General features: G+C 39.0%; 1 protein-coding gene across 8 annotated transcripts in view; it reads right to left on the bottom strand.

The window, feature by feature from the left end:
• The window catches only part of CYRIB (CYFIP related Rac1 interactor B), a 148,330-nt gene that overhangs the window by 36,391 nt on the left and 84,391 nt on the right, over nucleotides 1-27,548 (bottom strand). For 5 of the 8 annotated variants that reach the window (XM_070382777.1, XM_070382781.1, XM_070382778.1 and 2 more), the window contains one exon: nucleotides 14,849-14,888. The exons of 1 other annotated variant lie outside the window; for it this stretch is intronic. In XM_070382777.1, the coding sequence (XP_070238878.1) occupies nucleotides 14,849-14,888 (40 nt within the window). Of the gene's footprint in view, nucleotides 1-14,618; nucleotides 14,638-14,848; nucleotides 14,889-27,548 lie in introns of all 8 variants that reach the window. 2 more of the 8 variants (XM_070382780.1, XM_070382783.1) reach the window with 1 other exon arrangement.

Below are 27,548 nucleotides of genomic sequence, written 5' to 3'. Positions count from 1 at the left end.
GTCCTATCTTTTAATGGTCTTCCCTGTAGCTCAAATGGTAAAGAATCTGCCTGCAACACAGGAGACCCGGGTTCGATCCCTGGGTCAGGAAGATCCTCTGTAGAAGGGAATGGCAATCCACTCCAGAATTCTTGCTTGGAGAGTCCCATGGACAGAGGAGCCTGGCGGGCTACAATCCATGGAATTGCCAAGAGTCAGACAGGACTGCGTGACTTAACACTACACTACACACTATCTTTTAATAAAGTCAAAGTTTTACTCAGTCCTATCCAACTCTTTGTGACCCAATGGACTGTAGCCCGCTAGGCTCCTCTGTCCATGGGACTCTCCAGGCAAGAATACTGAAGCGGGTACCCAATCCCTTCTCCAGGGGATCTTCCCAACCCAGAGAACCTGGGTTCTCCTGAAGTGCAGGCAGATTCTTTATCATATGAGCCACCAGGAAGCTTATTATTTTTTAATAATAAACAAAAAAATTAAAACCATATTCCTGCTGTCTTTCACAGTTTACAGTTAAAAAAAAAAAAAAAAAACTCTCCATCTCCAGTGTGATCGATTTCAATACCCATGAGTTTGCTGCTGCTCAGTCGTGCCCGACTTTAGGTAACCCCATGGACTGCAGATCACCAGGCTCCTCTGCCTATGTGATGCTTCGGACAAGAATACTGGAGTCGGTGCCATTTCCTTCTCCATCTCAGTGTGACTGTGACATAACAGTATTTGTCAGTTCTGTCAGGTACCAGACTGCCAGGGTTTAATACCCGCCCCCACCACCACAGCTCTGCCACTTCTAAGCTTTGTGACTTCAGTCAAGTTTCCTCACTTCTCCATGCCTCAGTTTACTCATCTGTGTGTGCTCAGTCATAACCGACTCTTGTGACCCCATGATCTGTAGCCTGCCAGGCTCCTCTGTCCATGGGCTTTTCCAGGCAAGGACACTGGAGTAGGCTGCTCTTTCCTTCTCCATCTCATCTGTGAAATATATATAATAACCACCCCCACTGCAGAGGGTTCATAAAATCATTAAACGGGTTAATGCAGTGTAAGCAAAACCTTCAGGACCACGCCTAGCAAAGCAGCCGCTGCCCGTGCTCTGGCTGCTGTCAGAGCAATCTGACTGACCCGCAGGGTCTGTTCCCAGCGGCAGAACCTGTGCACGTAAGACTCTGGAACCCTTGTGTTTCCTGCCCTTGAGGAAGCCTGTCTGTCACAAGCCAACATGTAGTTGAGAGTCACACGACGTGTCCTCAAGTCCTTCATTTCTCGTTCAATTTGTTCCCAAGTTTCAGCTGCTGCCATTTGCCTCAGTTCAGTTGCAAGATTTTCCTCTAGTTTTAAGGTACCCTAGTTTCTTTCAATCAATGTCCCTTTTACCTTTTTAGCTGAGCAGAGTCTCTGTCATTTGCATCTAAAAGAGTTCTAATACGATCTCTGGATTTCAGATGAATAAATGAATCTGATACAAAATACATAAAAGATTTTTCACATTATATAAAACTTGGTCCAAAATACTGACAGACTTGAGAGGCACTATTTCAAAGTTAAATAATAAAAATTACTATTTACAATGCTAAACTGTAAGTCTGACAATCTGATTTCAGGAGGAAAAAGTAAAGAATTTCCTTTTGATTTGCTTTTTATTGTAATTCTTGGATTTAAACTAAACATTATAAATATTTACTAAATAAGCTAAGAAGAAATTTAATATGCAGAAATCACATATAGTTGACTTCAAGTGTTTGCAAGGTTTCTGGTGGAATTTTGTGACCATGAGCTCTTATTTATATGTTTGTTTCAAAATTGGCAGCTTATCTGGAAAGGAACATGTTCTTCCCGGCTGGTAGTCTGTCAAATGTATTTCTGAGCTCACAAAAGGCACTTATAAATATACCAGACCATTTTCCCATACAACATTTGAAAAGAAGTTTCCTTAACTAGAGTAACAAGCCCCTGGAGACACAACTACATGGTACAGTTAATGTGCTATTTCATCTTTCTTTCCAGAAAATTCCTAAGAGATGCTGCTACTTATTCACCCTTTTGAGCTCAGGGGGTCTTATAATGCTGTCTCCTCTGCCTAGAATGCTACTTTCAAGGGTTTTTCCCACAGCTGGCTTCTGTTCATCCCTCAGTGTGTATGAGTGCTTACTCGCTTCAGTCGTGTCTGACTCTTTGCGGCCCTATGGACTGTAGCCCGCCAGGCTCCTCTGTCCATGGAATTCTCCAGGCAAGAATACTGGAGTGGGTTGCCATGCCCTCCTCCAGGGATCTTCTTGACCCAGGGATCTAACTCTGTCTCCTACAGCTACTGTACTGCACGCGGATTCTTCACCGCTGAGCTACTGGGGAAGACTCTCGCCCTCCAGGCCTCGTCTCAAATGCCCCCTCTTCAGAGAGGCTTTCGTCCCTAGCCTTACCAACAGTAGCTGTGCCCTGCCCAGTTATCTTCCATCACATTGCCCAACTCTCTCCTTCAGCACACCTAACATATTCTGAATGACTCTGGTTAGTGTCAGTTTTGTTCACATCCAGTTTATAAATTTAATAAATACTTCTTGGTGTGGGAAGAAGGAAGGAAAACTCAAAATACTGACAAGATTCACTATAAATCACAGTTTCTTAAACTTGACACGATTAACCATGTAATTCTTTATTTGAGGGCTGTTCCCTACATTGTAGGATGTTTAGCAGCATCCCAGACCACTACCCACTAGACACCTGGTATCACCCCAACACCCAGCTGTGACCACCAACGAGGTCTCCAGATATCATCAACTATATTCCCCAGGGGGCAAAACTGCCCCCACGTAAGAGCCACTGCATTAAACCACGGACATGAAGCACGCTCTCAGGTTAGCTGATCAATCCTACTCTCCTCTCCCAACCTCTACCAGCTGACTATTCCACAGGCTTTTAACAAAGAGTGCCTCAAACCTCAACCAATGGCTATTCCATCCTCACATGAAGAAATGACCTCCTTATATTTTTACCCCCCAAAAGAACAAGAAAAGGAAACACCTACTGTCCTTTATACCCCCCTTACTTCATTAACAATCACTTGCTTTACCTCTGCACCTGTTCCTGACAGACGCCCTTCCCTGAGGGGCCTCTTCTCCTCTCTATATGAAAAGCAAGCCTTCACAACCTCTCTACAATCGCATCATCCTGCCCATCCTCCCTATAGCAACCTGTCAAACGAGCTGTAACTATGTCTTCCTATTTTTCTACCTTTCATTCTCTCAGCTCATTCCAGTCTGGCTTTTACGCCCACTACTACTATGAGGAAGCTGGTCCTCTGTTAAGCTCACCGAGACCTGCATCTGGTAAAATCCAAAGGCCAATTCTCACAGCTCAACTCACTGGACCTCTTAATAGCCTTTGACCCAATTTATTATTTGCTCCTTCCTCAAACATTTTCTTCATGTGACATTTAGGGTTAATACATTCACCTGAGTTTCCTTCTTGCTTTACGGCTATTCTTCTTCTATACACTCCTCTTTGGCATACATGCAGCTATTTCTCCCATCTTAATACAAAGCAAAGACTCATCTGGATACCATCTCCCGCCCCAGCTCCCACTCTATTCCCAGCATCTCTGTGCAGGAAAATTCCTTAAGAAGATCTGCCTACACTCAATGTCTTTTATTTCTCTGTTAAGTCCACTTCAACCTCGCTTTCTGCCCAATCCTGTACCACCAAAATTGCTCTGGCAAGGTCATCAAGTAACACCCACTGCTAATTCCAATGATCAGCTCTCAAGTCCACAGCTTATTTCACCTGTCAGGAGCATCTGACATAGCTGACATTCATTCCCTCCTTAATACACTTTCACCATTAGCTTAAAGGATACCCCATCTCACCTCCTTCACTGCTCAGCAGCCTGCTTCTTGCCACCATCACCTCCTGCCGGGATGCCTTTAAAAGCCTCTAACTGCTTCTACCTTTGCCTCCTGCTACAATCTCTGAGGCAAAGCAGTCTTTCAAAAATACAAATGGACATCTCTACTCCACTCAAAAACATGCAGTGGCTTACTCCTACACTCAGAATAAAATCCAAACTCCTTACCAGGTCGTACAAAACATGACATGATTTTTCCCTCTCTCCAGCCTCACCTTCCATCACTCTCAACAGCAGCCTGCTGCAGTTTCTCTAACACAGCAAGACTTCTCTCTCCTTGGAGTCTCTGAACTTGCTTTGCCCTGGCCTGGGATGCTCTGTCCACAGACCTTTCTTTAAGTGACAAGCTATTGCACTTCCTGCGGTCGTCGCTTCAATTAGACCACCTCAGAGAGTGCTTCCTTCACCAATCTGTCCATCATACCTCTTCTCTTTCTCCTCTCTGTCCCCTTTCCAAATTGATGGTTAGCACCATCTAACACATCCTCATTCCTTTGAATATCTGTTTAGTCTGTCTTCAACTGCAAGGAGAACTCTAAGGAGACAGGAGTTTTGCTTTGTATACTATTCTATCCCCCCGGAGAAGGCAATGGCACCCCACTCCAGTACTTTTGCCTAGAAAATTCCATGGATGGAGGAGCCTGGTAGGCTGCAGTCCATGGGGTCGTGAAGAGTCGGACACGACTGAGCGACTTCACTTTCACTTTTCACTTTCATGCATTGGAGAAGGAAACGGCAACCCACTCCAGCGTTCTTGCCTGGAGAATCCCAGGGACGGGGGAGCCTGGTGGGCTGCCGTCTATGGGGTCGCACAGAGTCAGACACGACTGAAGCGACTTAGCAGCAGCAGCAGCTATCCCCCATATCTAGAATAAAGCCTGGGATGTTGCAGGTAGTAATAAATATTTATTGAGTAACTGCATGATTAAAAATACACGAAGAACTTCCCTGGTGGTACAGTGGATGAGAATCCGCCTGCCAAGGCAGGGGGACACGGATTCAATCCCAGATCTGGGAAGATCCCATGTGCTGAGAAGCAGCTAAGTCCGGGAGCCACACCTGCTGAAGGCCATGCCTAGAGCCTGTGCTCCATGAGAGAGGCCACCGCAGCTGCGACAAAGACTGCCCCTGCTCTCTGCAACCAGAGCTGCGAGCAGCAATGACACAGTGCAGTGGTTTTGGCCGGGGGGTGGGCAAGAAATTAAAATGTGTCTGTAAAATTATAGGAGTATTCCAAAGAGGAGAAAACAAATACCAAAATAAACACTGACAACTGAAAACTCTTGCGTTGAAAAAAGAAAAAAGAAAAAAAGAAGACCTGAGAATTTAGGAAAAGCTTACTCCCTTCTCAAATACTATGAACATCAAGAAAATTACAGTTTGCCAAGATAACTTACAAAGAGCCTAATATCCTCCCAAAGCCATAAATATGGCTCCAAAATACAAATAAGGAGACTGGCCAATATCAGAATTCTGATCTTTGTAAACCTGAATTTTACTCATAACATTAAACAGTAATAAGCTTTAAGGTATGGGTTTAAATGTTAATTTCCTTTAGACTATATATCCTCCAAAGAAACTATCTGGGAATTCTTCACATCTTCTGATAAAAAATTAAAATCAGAGTGTTAATCGTGCCCCCTCAAAATTTTACGAAGACAAATTCCAAAATCAGGCCAATATCCATTATCATCTTCAACTCAATAAATGAATAAAGAACACAAAGAAATATGAAGTGTTAAGAAAAAAAGGAGATACTGAAAAAATAGTTCATTCTTTCTAACAAAACTTAAAAACAATCGATTTCATAAGAACGCTTTAATATCATGCCATTTAATTTATGGTGACTAAAAATGCGTAAATGTGAAAAAAAATTTGTCAAAATGATCACTAGAGACTACCGTTTTTAGTGTTAAATACAAATTTCTTCTATTTACCCAAGCTTGGAATTCTAGGCAAAAAGGTCTTCTTTTGCCTAGGATTACATATTATCATACAATGTTCCTGAACCATATTCTGTTGCATATAAAATTTTACTTAATATTAAATACGCTACTTCTCGATCTTACAGCTATTCAGACCTCTGAAAATCTTTAAAATCAACAAAATGGTGGGTACGGAATTCAGCTATGCTTCTGCTTTACTTGTCTACCAAGAAATTTTTGATTCTCATATAAGCTGTACCATGACTCTGAAGCAGTATTAAATGGATGGAAAATGAGTAATGAAAAACGTGACACCATGTTCACTAACAATGGTACACACGCGAAGGCCAGGAATGACTCCAGAGTCACAAACTTACGTTTTGTTCCCACTCTTCAGTTGTGTATTCAGAAACTACTACACAATGTAATGTAGCAAACTGCAGCTTGTACAAGCAAAAAATAATGAATCCCTTTAATAGTTCTCCTTCCAAAGACAAACTACCAGAGACACAAGAGAGTCTGGAATTGCTTTGTGACTATATTTAACCAAGTAGTTATTACATGTTTAAAAGTCTGCCTTACTGTAAAAAGTACCAATACTGTACTCTGCAGATAATTAACAACACCTTCAGCAAAAAAAAAATTACTAATAACTTCCACCTGCTGGAGCCTGTTGAAGAAATAACCAAATTCACATGCTCTATCTAAGAGAGTAATTACAGAAATGACACACACTGAAAAAAGCCTTCCATCAGTCTACTACACAGAAAATGTTGCAATCTGATGAATAAAAAAGAGAAAGGCAGGTAGAAATTCATAGGGCTTTGCTATCTTGAAAGCCATTACATAACTGCAGTGCAATATTTCTAGGTCTAAGGTTTAAGGACAAAAACATTTCTCAAGAGATTATACAAAGCAGCAAGTACAGGCTAAAATAGTAGAAACCTGAAAATAATTCAAGTGATATCAACAATCTCACTTGGCATGCTAGCTTCTGAAATAAATAATTTCAGGCATCATCTTCTTCAAACACTGCACAAAGTTCTGTTTGTAGACATGCTTCTATACTGCATCACCACCACCATTTGAAAGCAAATGCCAATTTAATATTGCAGATGAACAGCAGAAGTGACTCCAGCTGGCAATAGTAGAAGAATAAAGAATTTTCAATAGGTCAAACTTTTAAATCTATTACAATTAATAACATTATAATAATTCTGATAAATTTTCCGATTTATTCATCTACCTCAGAAATTTATTCTACAATGATTGTCAGCTTTGGCCTTAGGTGAATATTGAAAAGTGAAAGTGTCAGCTGCTCAGTCATGTTTGACTCTTTGCAACACCATGGACTGTAGCTCACCAGGCTCCTCTATCCATGGAATTCTCCAGGCAAGAACACTGGAGTGGGTAACCACTCCCTTCTCTAGGGATCTTCCCAATAACGATATTCACTTTTGCGCTTAGCTGAATATTAATTATTCACCAAATGGTATATTCAGCGTGGTGGTGGTTTAGTCGCTAAGTCGTGTCCGACTCTTGGCGATCCTGTGGACTGTAGCCTGCCAGGCTCCTCTGTCCATGGGATTCTCCAGGCAAGAATACTGGAGTGGGTTGCCATTTCCTTCTCCAGGGGATCTTTCCGACCCAGGAATTGAATCCAGGTCTCCTGCATTGTAGGCAGATGATTTACCAACTGAGCTATGAGGAAACCCAAAGGAAATACTCGATATAGGACAGGGTTCATATTCAATAAATATCTAATGAATTAACTTAATGACTGTAAACAGGTGAGTCCAATGATATTTCTTTAAAGGATCAGTTAGGTACACAGTAGTTTAAAGGAGAGGTATAATCATAATTCCTTCTTAGCTTCTGATACAGCTGCAATTCACACTAGGAACACAGCAGTTAATGGTATTAAACACACTAGTTTTATGTAAGAAGGTGAAAATCCCCAATAGGTGAGCAACAGTATGCTGCTGCTGCTAAGTCACTTCAGTCATGTCTGACTCTGTGCGACCCCAGAGATGGCAGCCCACCAGGCTTCCCCGTCCCTGGGACTCTCCAGGGAAGAACGCTGGAGTGGGTTGTCACTTCCTTCTCCAATGCATGAAAGTGAAAAGTGAAAGTGAAGCCGCCCAGTCATGCCCGACCCCTGGCGACCCCATGGACTGCAGACCACCAGGCTCCTCCGTCCATGGGAGGTTGCCATTGACTTCTCTGAGCAACAGTATAATGGAGACAAATAACCAACTCAAACAAGTCTGCCAATAAAGCATCTGCAATAATTAATATGATGTTACTCTGTCTGCTCTCCTGATGGCACTGCAAATGTAAATCACACACTCACCTTCCTGCTCCTACGTCTCCCCTGTCCTCCCCGCCTTCTTGCCAACAAGAGAAGCTGCTCAAAAGAATCATTCTGACACGATGACAATGACAGTGACAAATACCTGCTCGTTACATGGTACAACCAAGATTTCCCTTCTGCTCCTGACCTTGCTGTTTTCTGATCTTTTTTGTGGTAAACGTGCTTAAGCAGAACCTGAGCTCCCAGGACTGCAAGTCTCTCCCCATGTCTGGTTCCACTAAAATTGCAAAATAAGGAGACTCCTCATTCTCTCTGTGACTCTAGATTCATAGAACCTTTCCCCCTCCCACCTGAACCCTTAGAGCATGAGCTATCCAAGAACAAAAATTCGGAGAGGAAGCATGAAATTGCTGTTACTGTCGTCCTTAACGCAACAGGGATAAGCAAGTGCTGAGGAGTCAGAGGTGGACTGTGATGGTTATTCACCTATTTCTCACTCCCCACGCCAATCTTTCTATAATCTGCTTTGTGATGTTGGGACAAGGAAGCTGTAAAGTTCATGTCTTAGACTACTTTGTCAGCTGAATGCTCAGTATATTGCCTGGGGGAGCCATGAAAAAAAAAAAACTGGAAGGTGGGAAGAAAGAAGGTTCTTCTTTCTGTTTTTCAAGTTCTGTTAGCAATTCCTGTGAGTAAAAGGCAGCTGTGGTTCCAAGTTCTAGTTTCTGTGGCACTCCTGGCAGCAGGGAAAGGCCTAGCTGCCCCCTTCAGAGGTCTAAGCATCCAGTCTTCCTCCTTCAAGCATCTAAATTCTTCCTAATCCACCTCTTGCCTTTTGCTTTAGAAGTGATGGCTACTTCCTGTGGGTACCATTAATATCTAAGTTACTTCATCCGATATAACACATATATACTTGGTCTTTATCACCAGTTCCTTACACAGAGCTCCTAAATACCTTGACTTTCCGGGGTGGCAAGAGCCTCTTTCGTTTTTGTAGCTGACTCTTGGCAAGCCTCTAGTTAGCTTCAAGATGGGGACTGGTTGCCACAAAGACCAAGGCATAACCAGAGAGCTGCAACTTTCAGCCCCAACTCCTGACCTCATGGCATTCAGGCCGGAGCAGCCCACCTCCACATGCCCTTAGCCACTCCACTCTACTGAAGTCCGGGTTGATGTTGAATCAGAGAGCGCCTTGGATGTTAGGTTAAGGAATTTTATTCTTTGCAATGAATATATTCTCTATTCTCTGTAAAGGAAGGGTTATGGGTGGCATTAAACATTTTTTAATTGTAAAAAAAGAATTGAGTTTGATCAACGGCCGATGACTTATCATCAGTCAGGCTTGCGTAATGAAGCTTCCAGGCTGGTAAATGCAGCTACCCACTGGAAGAGTGGGACAGCCCAACTCCACAGGGACAGAAACGTCTGTGCTTAGGACTTCCAGACCTCTCACCTTATGTACCTCTTCACCTGGGCTGTTCATTTGTATCCTTTATAAAATCCTTTATAATAAACTGAAACAAGTAAAGTGTTCCCCTGAGTTCTATGAGTCATTGATCAAAGCAGATCGCTAAATGTGAGGAGGGAGCTGTGGGAAGCCCTGATTCATGGGAGCTGGTGAGAGGCAGAGGAGGCCAAGGACTTGCGCCTGGCATCTGGAGTGGGGGACAGTCTCATGGGATGGAGCCCTTAACCTGTGAGGTGTACACTCACTGCACACAGTTAATGTCAGAATCAAAAGGAAGTGCAGGACACCTAGATGGTGTCTGGAGAGTTGGGGAACTGGTGGGTGTGAGGGAGAAACTCCACACATCTGGTGTCAGAGGTGGTGTTGGAAAACAGTCCAGAATTGGTGACAGAAGTGTTGTACGTAAAAAACACAGACCCCAGCATCATTTTGCTTGGGCTTCCAAAACTTGTGTAAATACATCTACATATTAAATTTCCTGTTTTAAAATACTTAGCAAGGTTTCTGCCCTCCTGGTTGAAATCTGACTTATACAGAGGAGCCCCAAAGAATAATTAATTCTTAATTATTATTATTGCCAATACTGTCTAATCTAGCCTCACCAGGTAGTGTAGCTCCCAATAAGGTGACACTGATTCTCCTTACTCTGAAAAATACAAAGACTGAGAAGCAGGATCTTAGGTGTTTCTGGGTGCCCAGCTACAGTATCATTATAGTAGTACTAAAATCTCACAAGCACATGTCAAGATCAATATATTTTATTAGTCTAGCAATTACATGGAGTTAAGTTACTGGCCTTAAAGAAATGTGACATAAAGAATGGAATGAAAATTGGGGGATTTTGATTTCTAGTTCTGACTCTATCACAAAATATATGACTTTACATGAGTCAGTTTACTACTCAGACTGGACCTCTCACATTTCTTCTGGCTGTGATTCTACACATGGTACAATACACCTTTCCTAATGCTGACATCTAGTGGATACACTTAAATTTAGCATTTAAAAATGAATAGTCTTAGTTACGCTATTTTAAGTAAAAGACTTACTAGGATGCCTGGTTATGTGCAACAAGTACAATAAATTAGCAGACCAATATTGCTCCTTAACTGAAAGTGAACCATGATAAAATAATATTACATCAGATTGTCCTGGCATCTTTGAATTTGATTCAGAGATAATGGGTACTCTTCCATACACCCACCCATTAAAAATTAAACCACTATGAAAATTAGCTGCCTGAGTTACAAATTTAGAAGAAAGTAAAGAAATGCTTCCTGCTCAAGTGTCTGCATTCAGGGACAGACACAGGATATGCCAAGGGCTAGTACAAATTTCTAAGGTAAGTGACTTAGGAGTGTTTAAGATAGTGTATGACGGAAACATGGAAAAAAAAAATCCTGAAACTCAAAATTACCTGTTTTATAAGGATTTATTATGAAGGTTTCTCTTTCAAAACTATGACCACTGAACAAAAACAGTATTCCGAATTTACTTTCTTAAAACCTACCACTATTTTGAAATCATGAAAAAACTATATATATCAATACCTGTATGTGGTAAAAATAAATATATTAAAATGCAAGGGAATGATAAACACAATTAGGATACTGGTTATCTCTGGGAAGGCACAGGGCCATAGGATTGGGAAACTTCAAAGGTTTAGGAAATACTCTAGTCCCTCAATGGCTAGTAGAGTCATGGGATTCTTTTTAAGCTTTTAAATTCCTAAATAAACTCTAGCCTCTGGCAAACATTCTATTATATTATATAGTCACTACTCAATAAACAGTTGAATTAATGAATGAATTACAATTCAAGTGAAAACAGCTTGTTCATCAAAGAAGAGCATATCTAAACCAAGGGCATCCGTAAAAGGTGCAGCTTTAGGTCAAATGAAACAAACTGCAACTTTACAAAGTAGGAGGTAAGCTTATGGAATGTGCTACCTACAAAGGAATAATTCAACTATAAGTTGAATTAAATCCACAAAAGCTGAGAAACTCAATTAAGGGTAAGGCTAACAGGCAAAGGTTTATTGCTAGCACATTAAAGCTGGTCTAGACAGCAATGATATTTTCCCACAACACTTTATCACCACTGAACAAATATTCATTGGTATTTCTCATGTTCTTATGCATTACAGTGAGAGCCAAAATTCTTAAAATCTTAATCCTTAAACCTTATATTTATCCTCAGAAAAATCGCCTTTTAACATATCTTGGCAGGGAGGTTAAGGGCTACAGAGACGTTCTCGTCCACTACATATACACATTCTGCCTCATTCTCCAAGAATGAGAGCCCCTGATTTCTCTCCCAGCCACCAACCTACAGCAGAAAGGGCAAGGAACTCGGGCCTCACTCCCAGGTAAGAAGGTCTCAAGGTGGTGAAAAGGAGGAAATACGAACCCACCATCATTCTTTTCCCTCACAGATTTCAGAGCAGGAAGGTGAGGGGGAAAAAACAGGAGACTTCCAAGCTCAAAAAAATCTGCCAGTATTTGATATACACAAACAAGAATTTCTAATTATTACATTATGACTGTAATGGTTAAGAGGCTCTTAAAAACTGTCCTTCAGGAACTTCTCTGGTGGTCCAGTTGTTAAGACTCAATGCTGCCACTGCAGGGGGCACAGGTTCAATTTCTGGTTGGGGAACTAAGATCTTGAATGCCACAAAGCACAGCTAAAAAAAATGTTTTAATTAAAAAAAAATTTTGTCCACTTTCCCTCATAATTTGAATTAAAAAATAAAGTATTCTCTGAAGAAAGAATTCCATTTTCTTGGGGCGGGGGGGGACTGTGGTTTCTTCTGTTTTTTGGCTGCACCATGTAGCACATGGGATCTTAATTCCCCACCAGGGATCAAATTTTTGCCCCCTGCACTTGAAGCACTCTTCCTATCCACTGGACTGCCAGGGACGTCCCTGTGGTTTCTCCATAATGTTAACAGTCACCATGAGGAGTGAAAGATACCAGACAGAAAGGCTTAATATCCAATCATCAACGAATAAGAAAATCTTAGACCAGGAAGGGACCATCCACACTAGCCTTGGACTGATTTTAAGCTTCCAAAGAGAAATAAACTTCTGTTGTTTATGAACCTAGTTGGTGGTCCTTTGTTAAAGCAGCCCAAACTAAGACATGCACTAAAATGGAAGACTCAAGGTTGACCATCTAACCTTAGTAAGAATGTATTCTACAACATCTATTTATGCCAAGCTGTAATCGAGTCTCTGCTTAAATACTTTACTCTGCATGAGTAGTACATCCAAAGAGGAAGTCATTCTGTTTTCAAATGACACCTTTCTAGACTTGAGTCAATTTTTAAAAACTTTTTTAGAAACTTCAGCCAATAATCAAATGACACACAATCTGACATGAACCCCACTCTCAACCACCACACAAAACTTGCATGAAGCTGAATCATGTTAATTCCTCCTCCTTGGTCCCAGTTTTCACTGGCCTCCTAGAACCAAACTAACCAAACAATCCCTGTGCTGCTTGACAGTGCAGCTTTTAAGGACATCTTTACAATATGGTTTCACAGTCAGATTACAATGATAAATAGAATCAAAGGACCACAACCAAAAAAAAAAAAAAGCCCCACAAATGTTCTATTCAAAACAAGCAACTGGAAGACACTTGGTGACATTTTACAAGTCTTGACCTTTTTTTGTGCTTCCATAACACAAGCATCAGAGCACTTACTACTCGCATCCTCCTTATGACAATTATGACATTTCTTGTGCTAAACTTTAAGTATCTCAAACTGGTCCGTTATTTTTTACATGTTTATTTCATGTTCCTTGAACTAGAATATGTGTTCTTTGAAGGCAGGATCTCTCCAAGGTTTAACTCATCTTCTACTCCCTTTTCTATAGACTATGTTGCTATTTCTGTGATTACTGATTAGCAAATAGAAGTTTTTTCAAAGCTATTTCTGTTAGGATATTTCTTAAGGAATGGATGTGTAACTCTACTTCTTTAAGATTAGTTATACAGACACAAAAAACTACACTTACTCAAACATGATGGACAAAGAAAGGTCTAATGGATTTTTCAGTAATAGGAGTTCTTTATCTGAGGTTGAGAGAGAGAATTTGGTGATCTGTGAACCTGAATGGGAAACTTCTTACTAACCTTTATGTGAAATTTAGCAATTCCTTATAGGATTATAGGCAACAAGCCACAGTAGGATTAGAAATATCTACTGAATGTGTCATTGATAAAAATCACAGGTATTTTCATATTACAATTACTGCCAATTCATCATTATTTAAAATTACAGTACTTAATAGAATTGTCACTAAAGCTTATTCTCTAATGTGAGAAACATATATAATGATCAAAAATCTGTCTTTTTAATATTTGTTAACTGTATTTCAATAATAACTGTTTCTTTTTTAATTCTATGCATTTTACTTCATGAAATCATGGATCATTATTAGAATTCATGAAACAACAGCAAAATAAAAGGGAGGTAACCCCTGCCCTATAACAGAGAGTGTAGGTAAGGTGATTACAATTCCAAAGAATGACCATAACTGTCATAATCATATCCATTTTAAAAAAATGACAGGCAAGTTTTGAAATACAAATACCTGCTTACGATTAGAAAAAACACAGAAAGGGACTTTAAGCTGATCATTTTCACTTAGACAACACAAAGTATATCTATAGAAAAATTAACTTTCAAATACCTATTAACTTGTTATAATTAAAACAATCAAGGATTGTAAACGGTAAGGCACTGAGGACCCTTTAACAGTGACTATTTACTGCTGTTGTTGCATTCTTTACTTTTACAATTTTATAAAAGGACCAAAACCCATTATAGGTAGAATTCTTATTTAAGAAAATACGTAAGAATGTCTTTCCTTCTAGCTAGCTTCAAAATATACACATACATTTTATTTCTAACTACTAGAACTATGGCTTAGAGTTTTCCTACTCAACTATACTGGTGATAGCTTAAATGACTTAGAAAGGAATTCAAGGAAAAACACATACCTCTCCTATTGAAAGGAAGCTGTAAAAAAAAAGTTCCAATTAATCTACATTACTTTCCATTCTAAGCCAGAAACTACACAATACAGGGTATTTCCTACAGACATTTTTAGCAGTTCAATACTACGCACAGAACATTTTCCTTAAATTATGTTTAGCAGATACCATTTTTCATTTAAACCATAACTTTTCCCATGTATTTGAATAATCATTTCCCCCAAAGACATATTTACCTTCAGCCAGTGCTGGTGATTCTGTTCCTGTCCCTCTTATCTGTTTAAAGAAAGGAAAAAGGAAGACAGTCTAAAACATTATTATAACTTACAACACAGTTTAATTTTATTAAAACTAACTTTAACCACAAATTTCATCAATGTTATCATGTATCACATGCATAAGCCATGTCTTTCCCCTCTTGGGTGAACTCAACAACTACTTATAGAGGACTTACTAAAGCCTTATCTTAAGCCCTGAGAAACATCAGTAAGTGATATACCCTAGTTGTCACCATCAAGATATTCAAAGACAAACAGGTGTACCAAGTACTCAGTTCTCATCATAGCTCACTGAAGCAGGAGGTAACGAGAAAAAAAATAAATTCTTTATTCAGATGACAAGAGAAAAACTAGCAATTCCTCTTTATTGTAAAATTATCAAAAGAGGCATGTTTCTATATTCTTGTCACAGTTTAGGTTCAGTTTCAATGTATTAGAAAATCAGTTTTACTACAAGTACTAAGATCCTTATATTCCATGACAATAATGTCAGAAGCACATCTGGCAAAACTCACTCAACCACAAAGTCCTCTCGAGGACTGGTTTTACTATTTCAAAGCTTTATTAAATAATGTTAGGTGAAATAAAGTTTGCAGAATGAGTTTAATTTTGTAACTAAGAACAACTGTAGCCATATGACTAGCTGAATTCACATAGAATGAGGGGAAACATTTGACTAATGTAACTAGTAACTTTAATGAGAAATTTCTTTTCCTATTTATCTGGTATAACCCAAGAGTCTGAGATTAACAAATGAAACAAAACTTTCTATGTATAAAAGACCGGTAACACCTTGAGGGAGGAATCGTGCACAGTTTTCCAAGTGATATGTGATCGGACACACTCTTCCCAAGGTGGAAATGTGGAGCTTTCTCTGATAGAGTAAAAAAAAAAAAAAAAAAAAGTATACATATATAGGAACCAAAAGATGAACAGTAGATTGGCAACCTTAGGGTCCACTGAATTAAAAGTTCTGATTCTAGGGGAGAAGGGAAGGCACATCTGTCAGGAGATGCAGGAAGAATTCTGAAGCAATAACCAACAGGAGAATAATGGGGCAGGGTCCTATAAACTGACTCCTAACCATGAGGAGTTATGGCAGCTTCTACACAAGAGGCAGCAGACAGAGAACCGTGGGATAGGACTGAGGTGGCCCCGCCCACTGACAACTGCAAATGGTCAGCTATAGCAACCACAGCCCAGAAAGGATAAAGTAACCATAGGCACTGATCCCTGGGGGAAGAAAGTCTGGGTCACTCCACCAGGAAAATGCCTCAGCCTGTTGAAGGGTGCTGGCTGAAGGTGAGGACAATCTAAAATTAGTAGCTGACTGAACTAATGAACATTATTCCACTAACCCTTCTGTCATAAGTCTAATGTAAAAACTGTGGTCAGCCACCATCTTGAAAGCTTTGTAATAGGTGGAACTAAATTGCAAGCACTTAATGGTGGGTTGTACAGGACACCCTCATGCCCTGCCTCTCCTCTTTACTCCAGCTGAGGCGCCTCCCCTTAGCTGCTTCCTGCACTGGTGGGGCTCACTTCCTGCTCAGAGGCTTTGCAATAAGAGACGCCTACAGGAACTCTTAGGCCATCCTGAGTCATAATGAACCTGGAAGTATGAAGGTGTTAATACCAAGAGCCTGGGCAACCACTGGCCATTGGGGAGATGAAGTCTGGTAGACAAACACCCTCTTCCTCCCACCAATAGGCGTACTCTTCATATCTTCTCAGGGGACTTCAAGATAAAGCCCAAATGCTCATAAAAGTGACCAGGTCAATAATACTCCCTTAGATTGACTTTCCTTTTCTGTTTCACTTGCCCCAGTTCTCAACTTCTGTTTCTTGTTAACACTTTTCCCAAGAAATCACCTGTCTGAAGAGGCCCTGTCTTGGGCTCTGCTTTAGGAGGTGGAAATAGGTCTAGACACTTGTCCTTCAGGACACCACACCTCCTTTCCTTTCTGTCCCACCTCACTGGATGCTCCCTTTTCATCTCCTGTGCTGAACTCCTCTGAAATCCCTGAACGCTGACATGTCCCAGGACCCAGATGCAAGTCCTCCGCTCTCCTTGTGACCTCATCCTATCTCATAACTTTCTGAATCTAAATTTAGCAAAATCTAAAACTTGCTCAAATTTATTTATCCAGTCCAGACACTTTTCTCCATCTCTGCACTTTCACAGCATTGCCTACTCAGTATCTCCACTAGGATGTTTTAACAGATAGCTCAAACTTAACATGTTCAAAACGGAACTCCTCCTCTCACTCCCCATGCCTGACCTACCTGTAGTCTCCCCCATCATTTGATGACACTTCTATCCTTACAGTTGCTCAGTTAAAAACCTTGGATTTCTCTGCAGTTATTCTTTCTCATATATCCCTTTTCAACTAAAACTCTCACTACCTAAAATCTTCATGCTTTCTCTTCTACCTCCTATTTACTCACTGTTGAAGGCTGAGCTGCATTAACAGTATTAGATCTACTATTACTTCTGTATTCAAGAGCCTCCAGAACAGGTGGTGCAAAGTGAGATGCTCAGATCATGTTGGAAGTGCTAGCTGGGGCTTCGTCTATAGAGTGCCACAGTTACTAACATGTCAGGCTAAAAATGCAAGTGATCCACTACTAGGTACTCATATAAAACCATTTTGAGATGTTATGAAGTAATTGAGTAAGTTTTGGAAACATTCAGTAGGCCAAAATAAAGAGTCTGAGGGCTGTATTTGGTTGATGAACCATCAGTTTGCAACTTCTGCTTCAGAACTTTGTATTGTTTCTAATTGCTGCTATACTACTAATCCTTAATCTGTTGTTATATTTTCCTCGATCAGATAGGAGATGAATGGGAGCTACTTATGTTCAAAGCCTAACCACTCTGGTTTTCCTCACAAGCTCCTTGTGGATCAATGCTACTACAAATGGAATGAATAAACACATTTTTGCTTTTCCTGCCAAAGGAAAACTCCTTCCCTAAGACCCACTGCAGCCACCCAGAAATAAAACAAGCGGCTTGGCTGGCCACGTGCATAAACCACAGAAGAAACACCAGTGCCACTTACGTAACACCATGGGGGAAAGCTCTATTGATTCTGTTTAATTCTTAATAAATCAAGAATTAATAAAACACCTGTAACTGTTTTCACCCTTTGAAAGCAAACGTCAAGTCATAAGTAGTGAATATTAGATAATATGTAAATTAGACAATCCAGCATCTTATATCTATAAACCTAGAGGTTCTTTAAGTAAGTGTTAAAATTTCTTTGCCTCCAACAAAACATAAAATAGAAGAGTTATGACTTCAGAGCATTGTCAGCCACATTTACAGCTTTGCAGTATTTCAAATGATGGTACATATATCTAACTGCATTAATAAATGGTGTTGAAATAATCCCATGGAAAAGTCCAACCTTTTCCACTTAGGTTGCAGTTCTCCTCCACTTGGGTATATGGTAAAACCTAACTGAATTCAATTTTTTTAAGTTCCCCTTAACATACACAGAGCAATTTAAAAAGCTCTCTTAGAAAAGAGCACTTGAAATAAAGGGCCTACTCATTATACTCACAGATCAGACAATATTACAAAAAAGTGCTGCTGCTGCTGCTGCTAAGTTGCTTCAGTCGTGTCCGACTCTGTGTGACCCCATAGACGGCAGCCCACTAGGCTCCTCTGTCCCTGGGATTCTCCAGGCAAGAATACTGGAGTGGGTTGCCATTTCCTTCTCCAATGCATGAAAGTGAAAAGTGAAAGTGAAGTCGCTCAGTTGGGACTCAGAGAGTACTGGAGTAGGGTGCCATTGCCTTCTCCGACAAAAAAGTGCATTATTACATAATTCCACCAAATATTTGGTAAGTTTTAAATCTGAGAACTGGACAAGGTATTCTGTGTCTATTTGAGAAAAAGGAAACATGCAAGTCTATAAAAATTTTTTGAGAGACAGAAGAACAGATGAGATGGATCCATCCTACTTATCAGAAATCAAAATGTTTTGGCCCTGAGATAGATATGCAGTGAGGAGAAGAGACCAGAAATTAGAATAGGTCCAACTGTATATACATGTTGAAAAAAGATAAAACCCAACACCAAATATTTATCACAAAGTCTGTTTATGTATATACCACTAAAAGAGATACCCTAGGAGATACTATGATGAAAAAGACTGTGCACTCTAAAAATGTCTAGTCTTAGCATAGCAATTAAAATATTTAAGGTGAAAACGAGTACCATGAGAAACAGCTGCACAGAGTGGTGCGGCAATCACGGAATTCCAGCTCGGAGTACAGCCTGGAAATCAGGTAGTAAGAAAGATTTTATGAAGCTATGGAGCTCTGGTAGCTGAAGCAGATTTTTGGAAAATGAATACAATCTGGACAAGAAGGAAAAGGTAGAAGGTACAAAGGGAACATTCCATGTGAGGAATGTATAATCATCACAGGGCAATGAAGAAAGAAAACTTTAATAAATCGTGATGAAGTAATTCCACACTAAACTAAGATACAACCTTCTCAGCCCACGTAGACTAGACAGAGAAGAGTTTAACCTCTTAAAGGACAAGGCACTGCTGCATACACTAGTGTGGCTGTGGAGCCTGAGCGCTGGCGTCCGACGTGCCACCAGTGCTGCCGTGCGTTCATACACCAGGCTGCCGCTGCTCCTCAGTGTGGCGAGAAGACCCTGATCCCTAAATCCACCCACAATCCAAGAGTGACGTTTCTGTGCTGTGCCTGACATACAGATGTGGCCCCTCTCTGCAGAGGACAATCTGAAGAATTATCCTGGCTATACCCAACACAAATCTTTGTTGATATAAGTTAAAATTTTTTATGATATGTAGAGGTCTTGATACCTAATGCCAAATTGTTTTCCAAAGACAGGTCTCAATCTATAATGCCATCAGAACCATGCATCCTGGACATGAACTTCATTGTTTAAAAAGTAGAAGGTGTGCACTGCGGTGTTTCTGCACATACACATACAACATGGTGCCTTCTTTCACAGTCTTTTTACTGACCCACTAAAGCATGTTGACTCTTTTTACTCTGTATTTGTAAAACTAGTCCTTTCTCATTTTTCTATCAAAGTCTTACTTAAGAGGATCACTGTCACTTTTGAACTCCTAGATCAGACACTGTATATAAATGCATATGATAAAGTTAGACACTATCTTCAAAATCGATCTACTAGGCTGCCATTTCATAAGCGCTTACTGTGTTTGAGACGTACTGTGCATGATTTATTTCACTGAAGACTAACAATCTAATCAGATTAAAATTATTAGCCTCTTTTCCTTGATGAGGCTTTAAAGGGTGAAGTAGCTTGCCCAGAGTCACATGAGAGGGAGAAGGGAAGGGAGGCAGGGAATGAGTGGGAAAATTATTTTTCAGGAAACTGTACAAGTAGTAACAGTTATAATATTCCTCTGTGTAACTGTGCCTTTCTGTAAAGTAAATATTGGGTTGGCCAAAAAGTTCATTCAAGTTTTCCTGTAACATCGTATGGAAAAACCTGAACAAACTTTCTGGGCAACCCAATGTTACTTTCCCATTAACATCCTCTGTAAAATTACAAAGATTCCTTAAAGAATAAACCACAGCAGCATAACTGGAAAGCCTGAGGCAGTAGCTTCATAAAGATGATCACTAGGCTTTGGGAATGTTGTCCAGAACCTTCTTACTGATCTCCTGGCTGCTGTCATCACCACGTCCTGATTACTGGACTTCCTACAATGGGATTTCTCTAAGACCTAAACTCAGGTATGTTTTGGAAAACACAGCAATAAACATACTGTAAGATGCATTTATGGACAACAGGTACTGTGATCATGCCAACCTAAAGATTCTACAGGCTTAAGTACGTTCTGTAAAACAAATACATAACCTATTTTGCAATTGCAAAAACTCAAATTCTTTAAAATAAATGTTTGTTTCAAAGAAAAGATATGAATTTTTAGTGTGGTTCATTTAATCTACTTCATATATCCAAAATCCATTATAAAATTTACACATATGATTAAATTTTAAAGGAATTATAAATAAGAGTGATAATACAGGCAAAATAAAAAATTACAATTCTATATATAAAGAAAATACCATTTTCCCAATGGCCAATTTTGGAAAAGATCAAATAAATATCTACTCATTTAACTACACATCCTCCTAAGACTATACAGGCTCCAAAATAATCAGTCATTGTGTTAGCACTGAAATGACCATCCCTTCCAGCTTCTTCCAGCTCCACCCCTCTCACTACCACCCCTCTTTCCACTCCTAGCCCTACTCTGAACTAAAAAGTTAAAAAAAAAAATTGGCTCATCTCAGAAAAGCAAAGTTGGGTCAGAAAACCTAGAACTGCTTTTCACCACATTAACAGATGTAAGCAAAAAGGACTGACGTATGATCAGGTCAAAGATGCAGAAAGAGCTTTTCATGAAGCAGTATTTGTGATTTAAGGGAAAAAAAAACCTTAGCAAAATAAGAACAGAAAGAATAAAAGATATCTACCCTTACCAAAGCCTATAATAAATAGTCCTTAATGAAGAACTGTTAAAACACTCCTTTTAGAATCAAAATGAGACAAACATGTCCACGATCTACTTCTACTCAACACTGTATGCCAACTTTATAAGTTAAGAGAAAGAGATTAAAAGTTAAAAAAATTTTAAGGAAAAAACAATCCATGAGTTTGGCAAGGTAACAATATTTTTATCAACATGAAAATCTCAACTGCATTTTTATTTTTCAGTAAAAAGAAAAAAAGAGAATTTTCCCCACAGACACAATTCACAATAGCAAAAAGCAATCAGTAACTAGGAATAAACCTAACAAAAGCTTTGTAATTTCTGCATGGAAAACAATCATAAAACTTTAAGAAAGCCATAAATATATGTAAAGATATCACGTTCATAAATAAGACAATACTGTAAGAAATGTCAATTCTCTCTAAAATCCACATTAATATTCAATGCATTTCCAACCCAAATCCCCAAAGTATTCTTTTATAAAACTTAATACGTTCATGCTGAACTTTACATAACAAAGCAAAAATCAAAAAAAAGTCAAAATGCTCAAGGACTCAAAACAAGACAACCTGCTCAGACATCAAGATATAAAGTGAAACAACAGTAATTAAGACAGAATGAAATTAAACAAAGACAAACTGGCAAATGAAAGTATAGTCAAAAAGCAGAATGCACAGTCCAGGAATACATACAGACCTTTATGAAGAGGAAGCAATCCTGAGGGACTGTACTGCAGATCACTGGGGAGAGACTGCTGCATAAATGGAGCTAGGGTAATTGATTGTTCATGAAGAAAGTAAAATCCCTATCCTATACCACACATAAATCAATTCTCATGGGATTAAAGACTTTAATTTGAAAGGCAAAAACTCAAACTTCAGAAGAAAACACAAAAGTGGTTCTTTATAATCCCAAGGTAGGGAAGGAGAGCTCAATTTAGATAAAATATTAAAAGTATTAACCACAAATGAAAAGACTGATAAATTTTATTATATTAGCATCAAAAATTTCTGCTTATTGACACTTTAAAAGAAATTGAATATACAAACCACTAAGCTACAGAAAGCTATTGATGACATATATAACAGAGAAAGGATCAGTATCTAACATGTAAAGAACTGCTAAACTCGTAAGAGCAAGACAAAGAAATCAATGAAACAACGGACCACAGTCATAAAGAGGCGTTTCAATAAAAAGAAATACAAAAGTTGAATCCTCAGTCTTGACATTTATAAGCTAAAACCACATAAAATACCATTTTACACCCATTTGATTAGTAAAAAGAGCTTTAACAAGTGTTGACAATAACAAGTGTTGACAAAAATGTTTATCAACAGGTACTCTCAGATACCCAGAATGTGGGATTCTCAATTGATAATCACTTTAGGTGATAATTAAGTGACTGTCAATTACTTTAAGAAACATTTGGCATTACCTTGTTAAAGTGAACAATCCTACTCTCAGGTATATACCTAAAGAAACTCTTGTATACCGATGCCAGGAGAAATGTACAAGCATGCTCAGAGAAGCACTATTTGTTTCAAAGGAAAAAAAATAACAAAACATTGGAAACAACCTACATGTTCAATGATAGGAAAATGAATATACTGTGGCTTTTTCACACAATGAAAATTTACAGAGCAGTACAAAAGAGCTACAGTTATCCAGAAGGACATGGATGAATTTCAGCAACGATGAACTCAACATGTCTTATAATGATTTTTACACAGCTCAAAAACGGCACAATTAAAATACATATTATTTAGAGATACCGACAATTGTGATTTTTTTTTAAGCTAGAAAAGTGATAAACACATAATTCAGGAAAAGTATTTTCCTTTAGGGGGCAGCAGGGAGACTGTACAGGGAAGGAACAAAGCTGCTTCCTCTATCTTAATCAGTGGTGACTTCATGAACTTTCACTTTATATATTAACAATTTATAACTTATTTATCTTTCACATATGAAGTGTTGAAGCACAACGTAAGATGGTTCAGGTAAAACGATGAATTCTTAATCTGCATGTCACGCTTACAGTGACAGGAAACAAGCATGTTTTCTCCTATCAGTGTTAAAACAACAAATCTACACGCAAAGCGCAAAGGTGAATGGTACAACTTACTACTCTTTCAGGAACCTGTTCCACTTTCAAAATAACATTAGTTTTTGAGATAAGTCTTGCCTCCTCCTAAGGTGTTTACAGTAAAAATCCCTCTTTTCTCCATCAAGAATAATCAGAATTAATCAGAATCAGAAGTTGTTAAATTCAGAAAAATTCTTCAGATAGATATAATATATATGCACATTCATCAGCTAATCCTGTTATGAAGACCAAGACACGTTCTTTGAATACAGGTAATTTCTAGAGTACTGAACAAGATTTCCAGCATAGCCTACTGAGATTTTTCAAGCTCTCTGTGGTGAAGGACAGCTGTTTCATTTTTAAATTTTCCACCCATCATGGTTGAAAGGGAAAAAACCCAGAACACTAACATGCTAGAGTAAAAAAAAGAATACTAAAAAAAAGAAAAAATAATAAAGTTTTTAAAAGATTTACAAAATACAAATCCCAATTTTCTGCAGATTGGTAACAGTTTATGAACTAGTGTTGGTTTACAAAGTATAACATATAAAGCATGAACTTTGTAGCCAGACTGTCAGCCTTAGGTCCAGACAAGTTATCTCTCTCTGACTTTTGTTCATCTGTAGAGGGGATAACAAACAGTAATACCTACTTCAATGGGTTATTGTGAGGAGTAAATGAATATATGCTTAGCACTTAAAACAGTCCCTGACATACAAGTAACCTATAAGTAAGTGTAAGCTGATGCTGTTGCTGTTATTGTATAAACCATACCCACAAATACATGTTTTCTAAAACATCTGGTTCAAAATGTAACGAGAAATGAAGACAATGAAAACAGAACATTTTATACTTTTAGTTTCATAATTCTGTATCCATCTTTTACATCATTATTAGTGCCCGATCACAACACTTCTCTCACAGCCGATCAGTGGTTGGTCACTGTGAAGGTCTGCTATCCAGGTCACACATAGACTGCAAAGCAGAGCTGTGTTTCCTCCTTGTCTCCCAGGGACAAACCCATGTGACACTTTACAAACATGGACAGCCAAACAAGAGAACTTGCCAACAAAGATAAAATTACAGTAAAGTAACAGAAGTGATAATGTCGGAAGTCAAATTCTAATAGAACATAAATGGGGTTATAGAAAAAAATGGCTGACTGCAAGAATGCTGACACTTGTCGCCATTAAGGAGACTAAATATGTAGTCAGAGGAACTCTGTGGAGACAAACTTATCAACGAGAGTGAGGAAAGTGGTCATGAAGAAAAGGACGAAGATGTCCCACAGGAAGTGATGCCAGCAAAAAAATTCTCATTGAAAGAACTCACGGGTGTGGAAGCTGACCCAGACCTACAAGTATGACAATTTGGCCAAGGCATAAAAACAATACTCCATATTGTAAGCTATACCACAAGGGGGAGGGAAGGCATGTGATTTCACACTTTCAGTTACAGCAAATATTATAGATCTAACCCATGTAAAAACACATAAATATCAAAAGGGCTAACCTACATTAGCAAAAGAAAATGGTCTTTTGGAAGCAAAGAACACAACGTCCATCCACTCATGTCCCTTTCTACAACTGGCTGTTCACCGAGTACCTCTGAAAACCACACTTCACACTAACAGAATCAGAGACAAGTCCACCACTGGAAAATCCAAAGTCCCAAGGCTATGTCCACTTCTTAATTTTCTCTAGCCATTTTTCCTACTGCTGGAAATATACAACATAAGCAATGTTTAGAAGCAATATCCCCAAAGTGCCAAATATTGAGATAATGCTCTACAAACTTACGTACTTAGGTGCAGTGTGTTCTCAAACTTCTGGGTCTGAACTGCAATACCACAAATTTCAAAATACACTGAGTTATACTGAGTCAGCTATGCAATTTTTTTAAAAAAAGCTTTATTCCATACACTGCTGCTGCTGCTAAGTCGCTTCAGTTGTGTCCGACTCTGTGCGATCCCAGAGACAGCAGCCCACCAGGCTCCCCTGTCCCTGGGATTCTCCAGGCAAGAACACTGGAGTGGGTTGCCATTTCCTTCTCCATACACTAGAATGAAAGAAAAAAAAAAAAAAAAATCTATGTAAAATAAAACTAGGAACCACTAATAAAATCAAATGTACACAACTCACTCTTAAAATTGCTTAATCCTTATGTAACATTAAAAATTAAGTGAAGTAACTGGCAAATTCTGGCTGTTGTAAAAGGCAATTTGTGTTGCTTACAAACATAAGCCAGTGCGCTGCAGTGCCATTCAGTGTGGGCTGCCGCAGCACGCTGTGAACCAAGCCAGCACTAAAGACCTGATCACGCTAGGCCTGTGAGCTCCAGAGAGGTCTGTGCCTGAGATGTCACACCGTGCTCTCCTAATTCCAGAGAGCTCTATGACCAAAACAAACATTTAATCATCTTCCTGACAAAAATACAGATCCACATGTAAGGTAATTTGACAGAAAGAAAACCTCAGCTTTTAAACTTGATGCAAGAATCTTAAATCTCCGAAAGTTTCAATTTCTTCATCTATAGAAAGGACTATAGTATGTATTCATAAAATTGAGCGACCCAGAAATAAAGTTCGAGGGGCAACTTATTCCACCGTCTGGCTCTTTTCCCAGTGCTTAACCTGTCACGTTAGGCCAAGAGCACTCCCTCCGCAGAGATGCTGTCACTGCCGTTCTTGTAGTTTCCAAGGCCCAAAGAGTTTAAGCAGCACCAGAGGTTAGAGAGTTTCTGTTTGTCAGTTCAACACGTGTCCCCAGCCAGGCTTGAGATACAAAGAAATAAACCAATCTTTATCCCCAAAGAGGCTAATAACTTCCTGTGGAAATGATACTTGCATATGTAAAAAGTAACAAGTCCTAAACAATTCTGTCCATACTAGATCACTGTTACAGGTCACAATTATAATAGAAATTTAAGAGAAAATTCCACAATACTCGTTTTTCATGGGCCCCGTAACACATCATATCACTAGTCATAATGTCTGGCTCTTTTCCAGGACTGCAAGCCTGTTCACTGTTATTGCATCTCCTGCACTAAGTGTAATGCCTGACACTCTGTAGTCTCCAATGTGTATATGCTGGCTGAGTGAGTGTTTGAATTAAGCAAACATGATAAATGATTTAAGGGTACCAGAGTAAATGTGGCTTATTTAGAGTTATGGCCTCATAAGATTGGCAGTTCTGCCAAAAAGATTTCTTTAGAAAAATGAGAGATAAGGAGAGGTCATTTAAAAAAAAAAAAAAAAGGAATGGGCTAACCAGTAACATTTAGAAAAATGTGTTATTTCCTCTATTTAAATTAATAAAGAAGACTTTAAATAAAATACTCTCAAGTGGGCACCATGGTTTTATAGATAATGGTTCTTCCAAGCTACCAAAATAATTCAATTGCAGCAAGCAAATAACCACTGAGAAGATATACTGTATACCTGATACGTAATATCACTTCACAACTAACTGTTTAAGCAATCATCAAACGGTACATTTTTTCAAAATCATTTAAAAATGCTTTGTCACACAATCTTCTTTAAAAAATAATGCTAACCTGTTTAGTAACGGCAATTTGACAAAGACTAGAAAAGGACTTCCAACACCAGATGTCACCTGCAAGGCAGAGTATAAAATACTGAGTAATGTAAGACCTGTCCTCAAGAAGCTCAGTCTGAGAAGACAGGTAAATAAATTACGACCATACAGTGCAGTCAAGCACAATGCTAGAGTTCTGTGGATAAAATACTGTAGGAAAACACATGAAGAAGTAATTGAATTATGCCTAGAGGACAGTGTTAGAGAAAGCTAGAAAAGTGATGACCTCTGATTTTGCCTTTTATGTTTAAAAACACCACCACCACTAACTTCCAAAGATATTTTTTAGATAGTTTAAATTAAGTAAAACATTTTTACAGCATTTCTTTGAGCATACCCATTAACCTAGAAAAGGAGAATATTCTTTCCTCCTAAAAGAGTCATTTTTTAAAAATTTATTTATTTAATTGGAGACTAATTACTTTACAATATTGTAGTGGTTTTCACCATACATCAGCATG

Source organism: Bos mutus, chromosome 14, assembly GCF_027580195.1.
Source record: "Bos mutus isolate GX-2022 chromosome 14, NWIPB_WYAK_1.1, whole genome shotgun sequence".
Classification (NCBI taxonomy): domain Eukaryota; kingdom Metazoa; phylum Chordata; class Mammalia; order Artiodactyla; family Bovidae; genus Bos; species Bos mutus.
The sequence above is the reverse complement of the archived record's forward strand: the minus strand, read 5'-3'. Positions and strand labels throughout refer to the sequence as shown.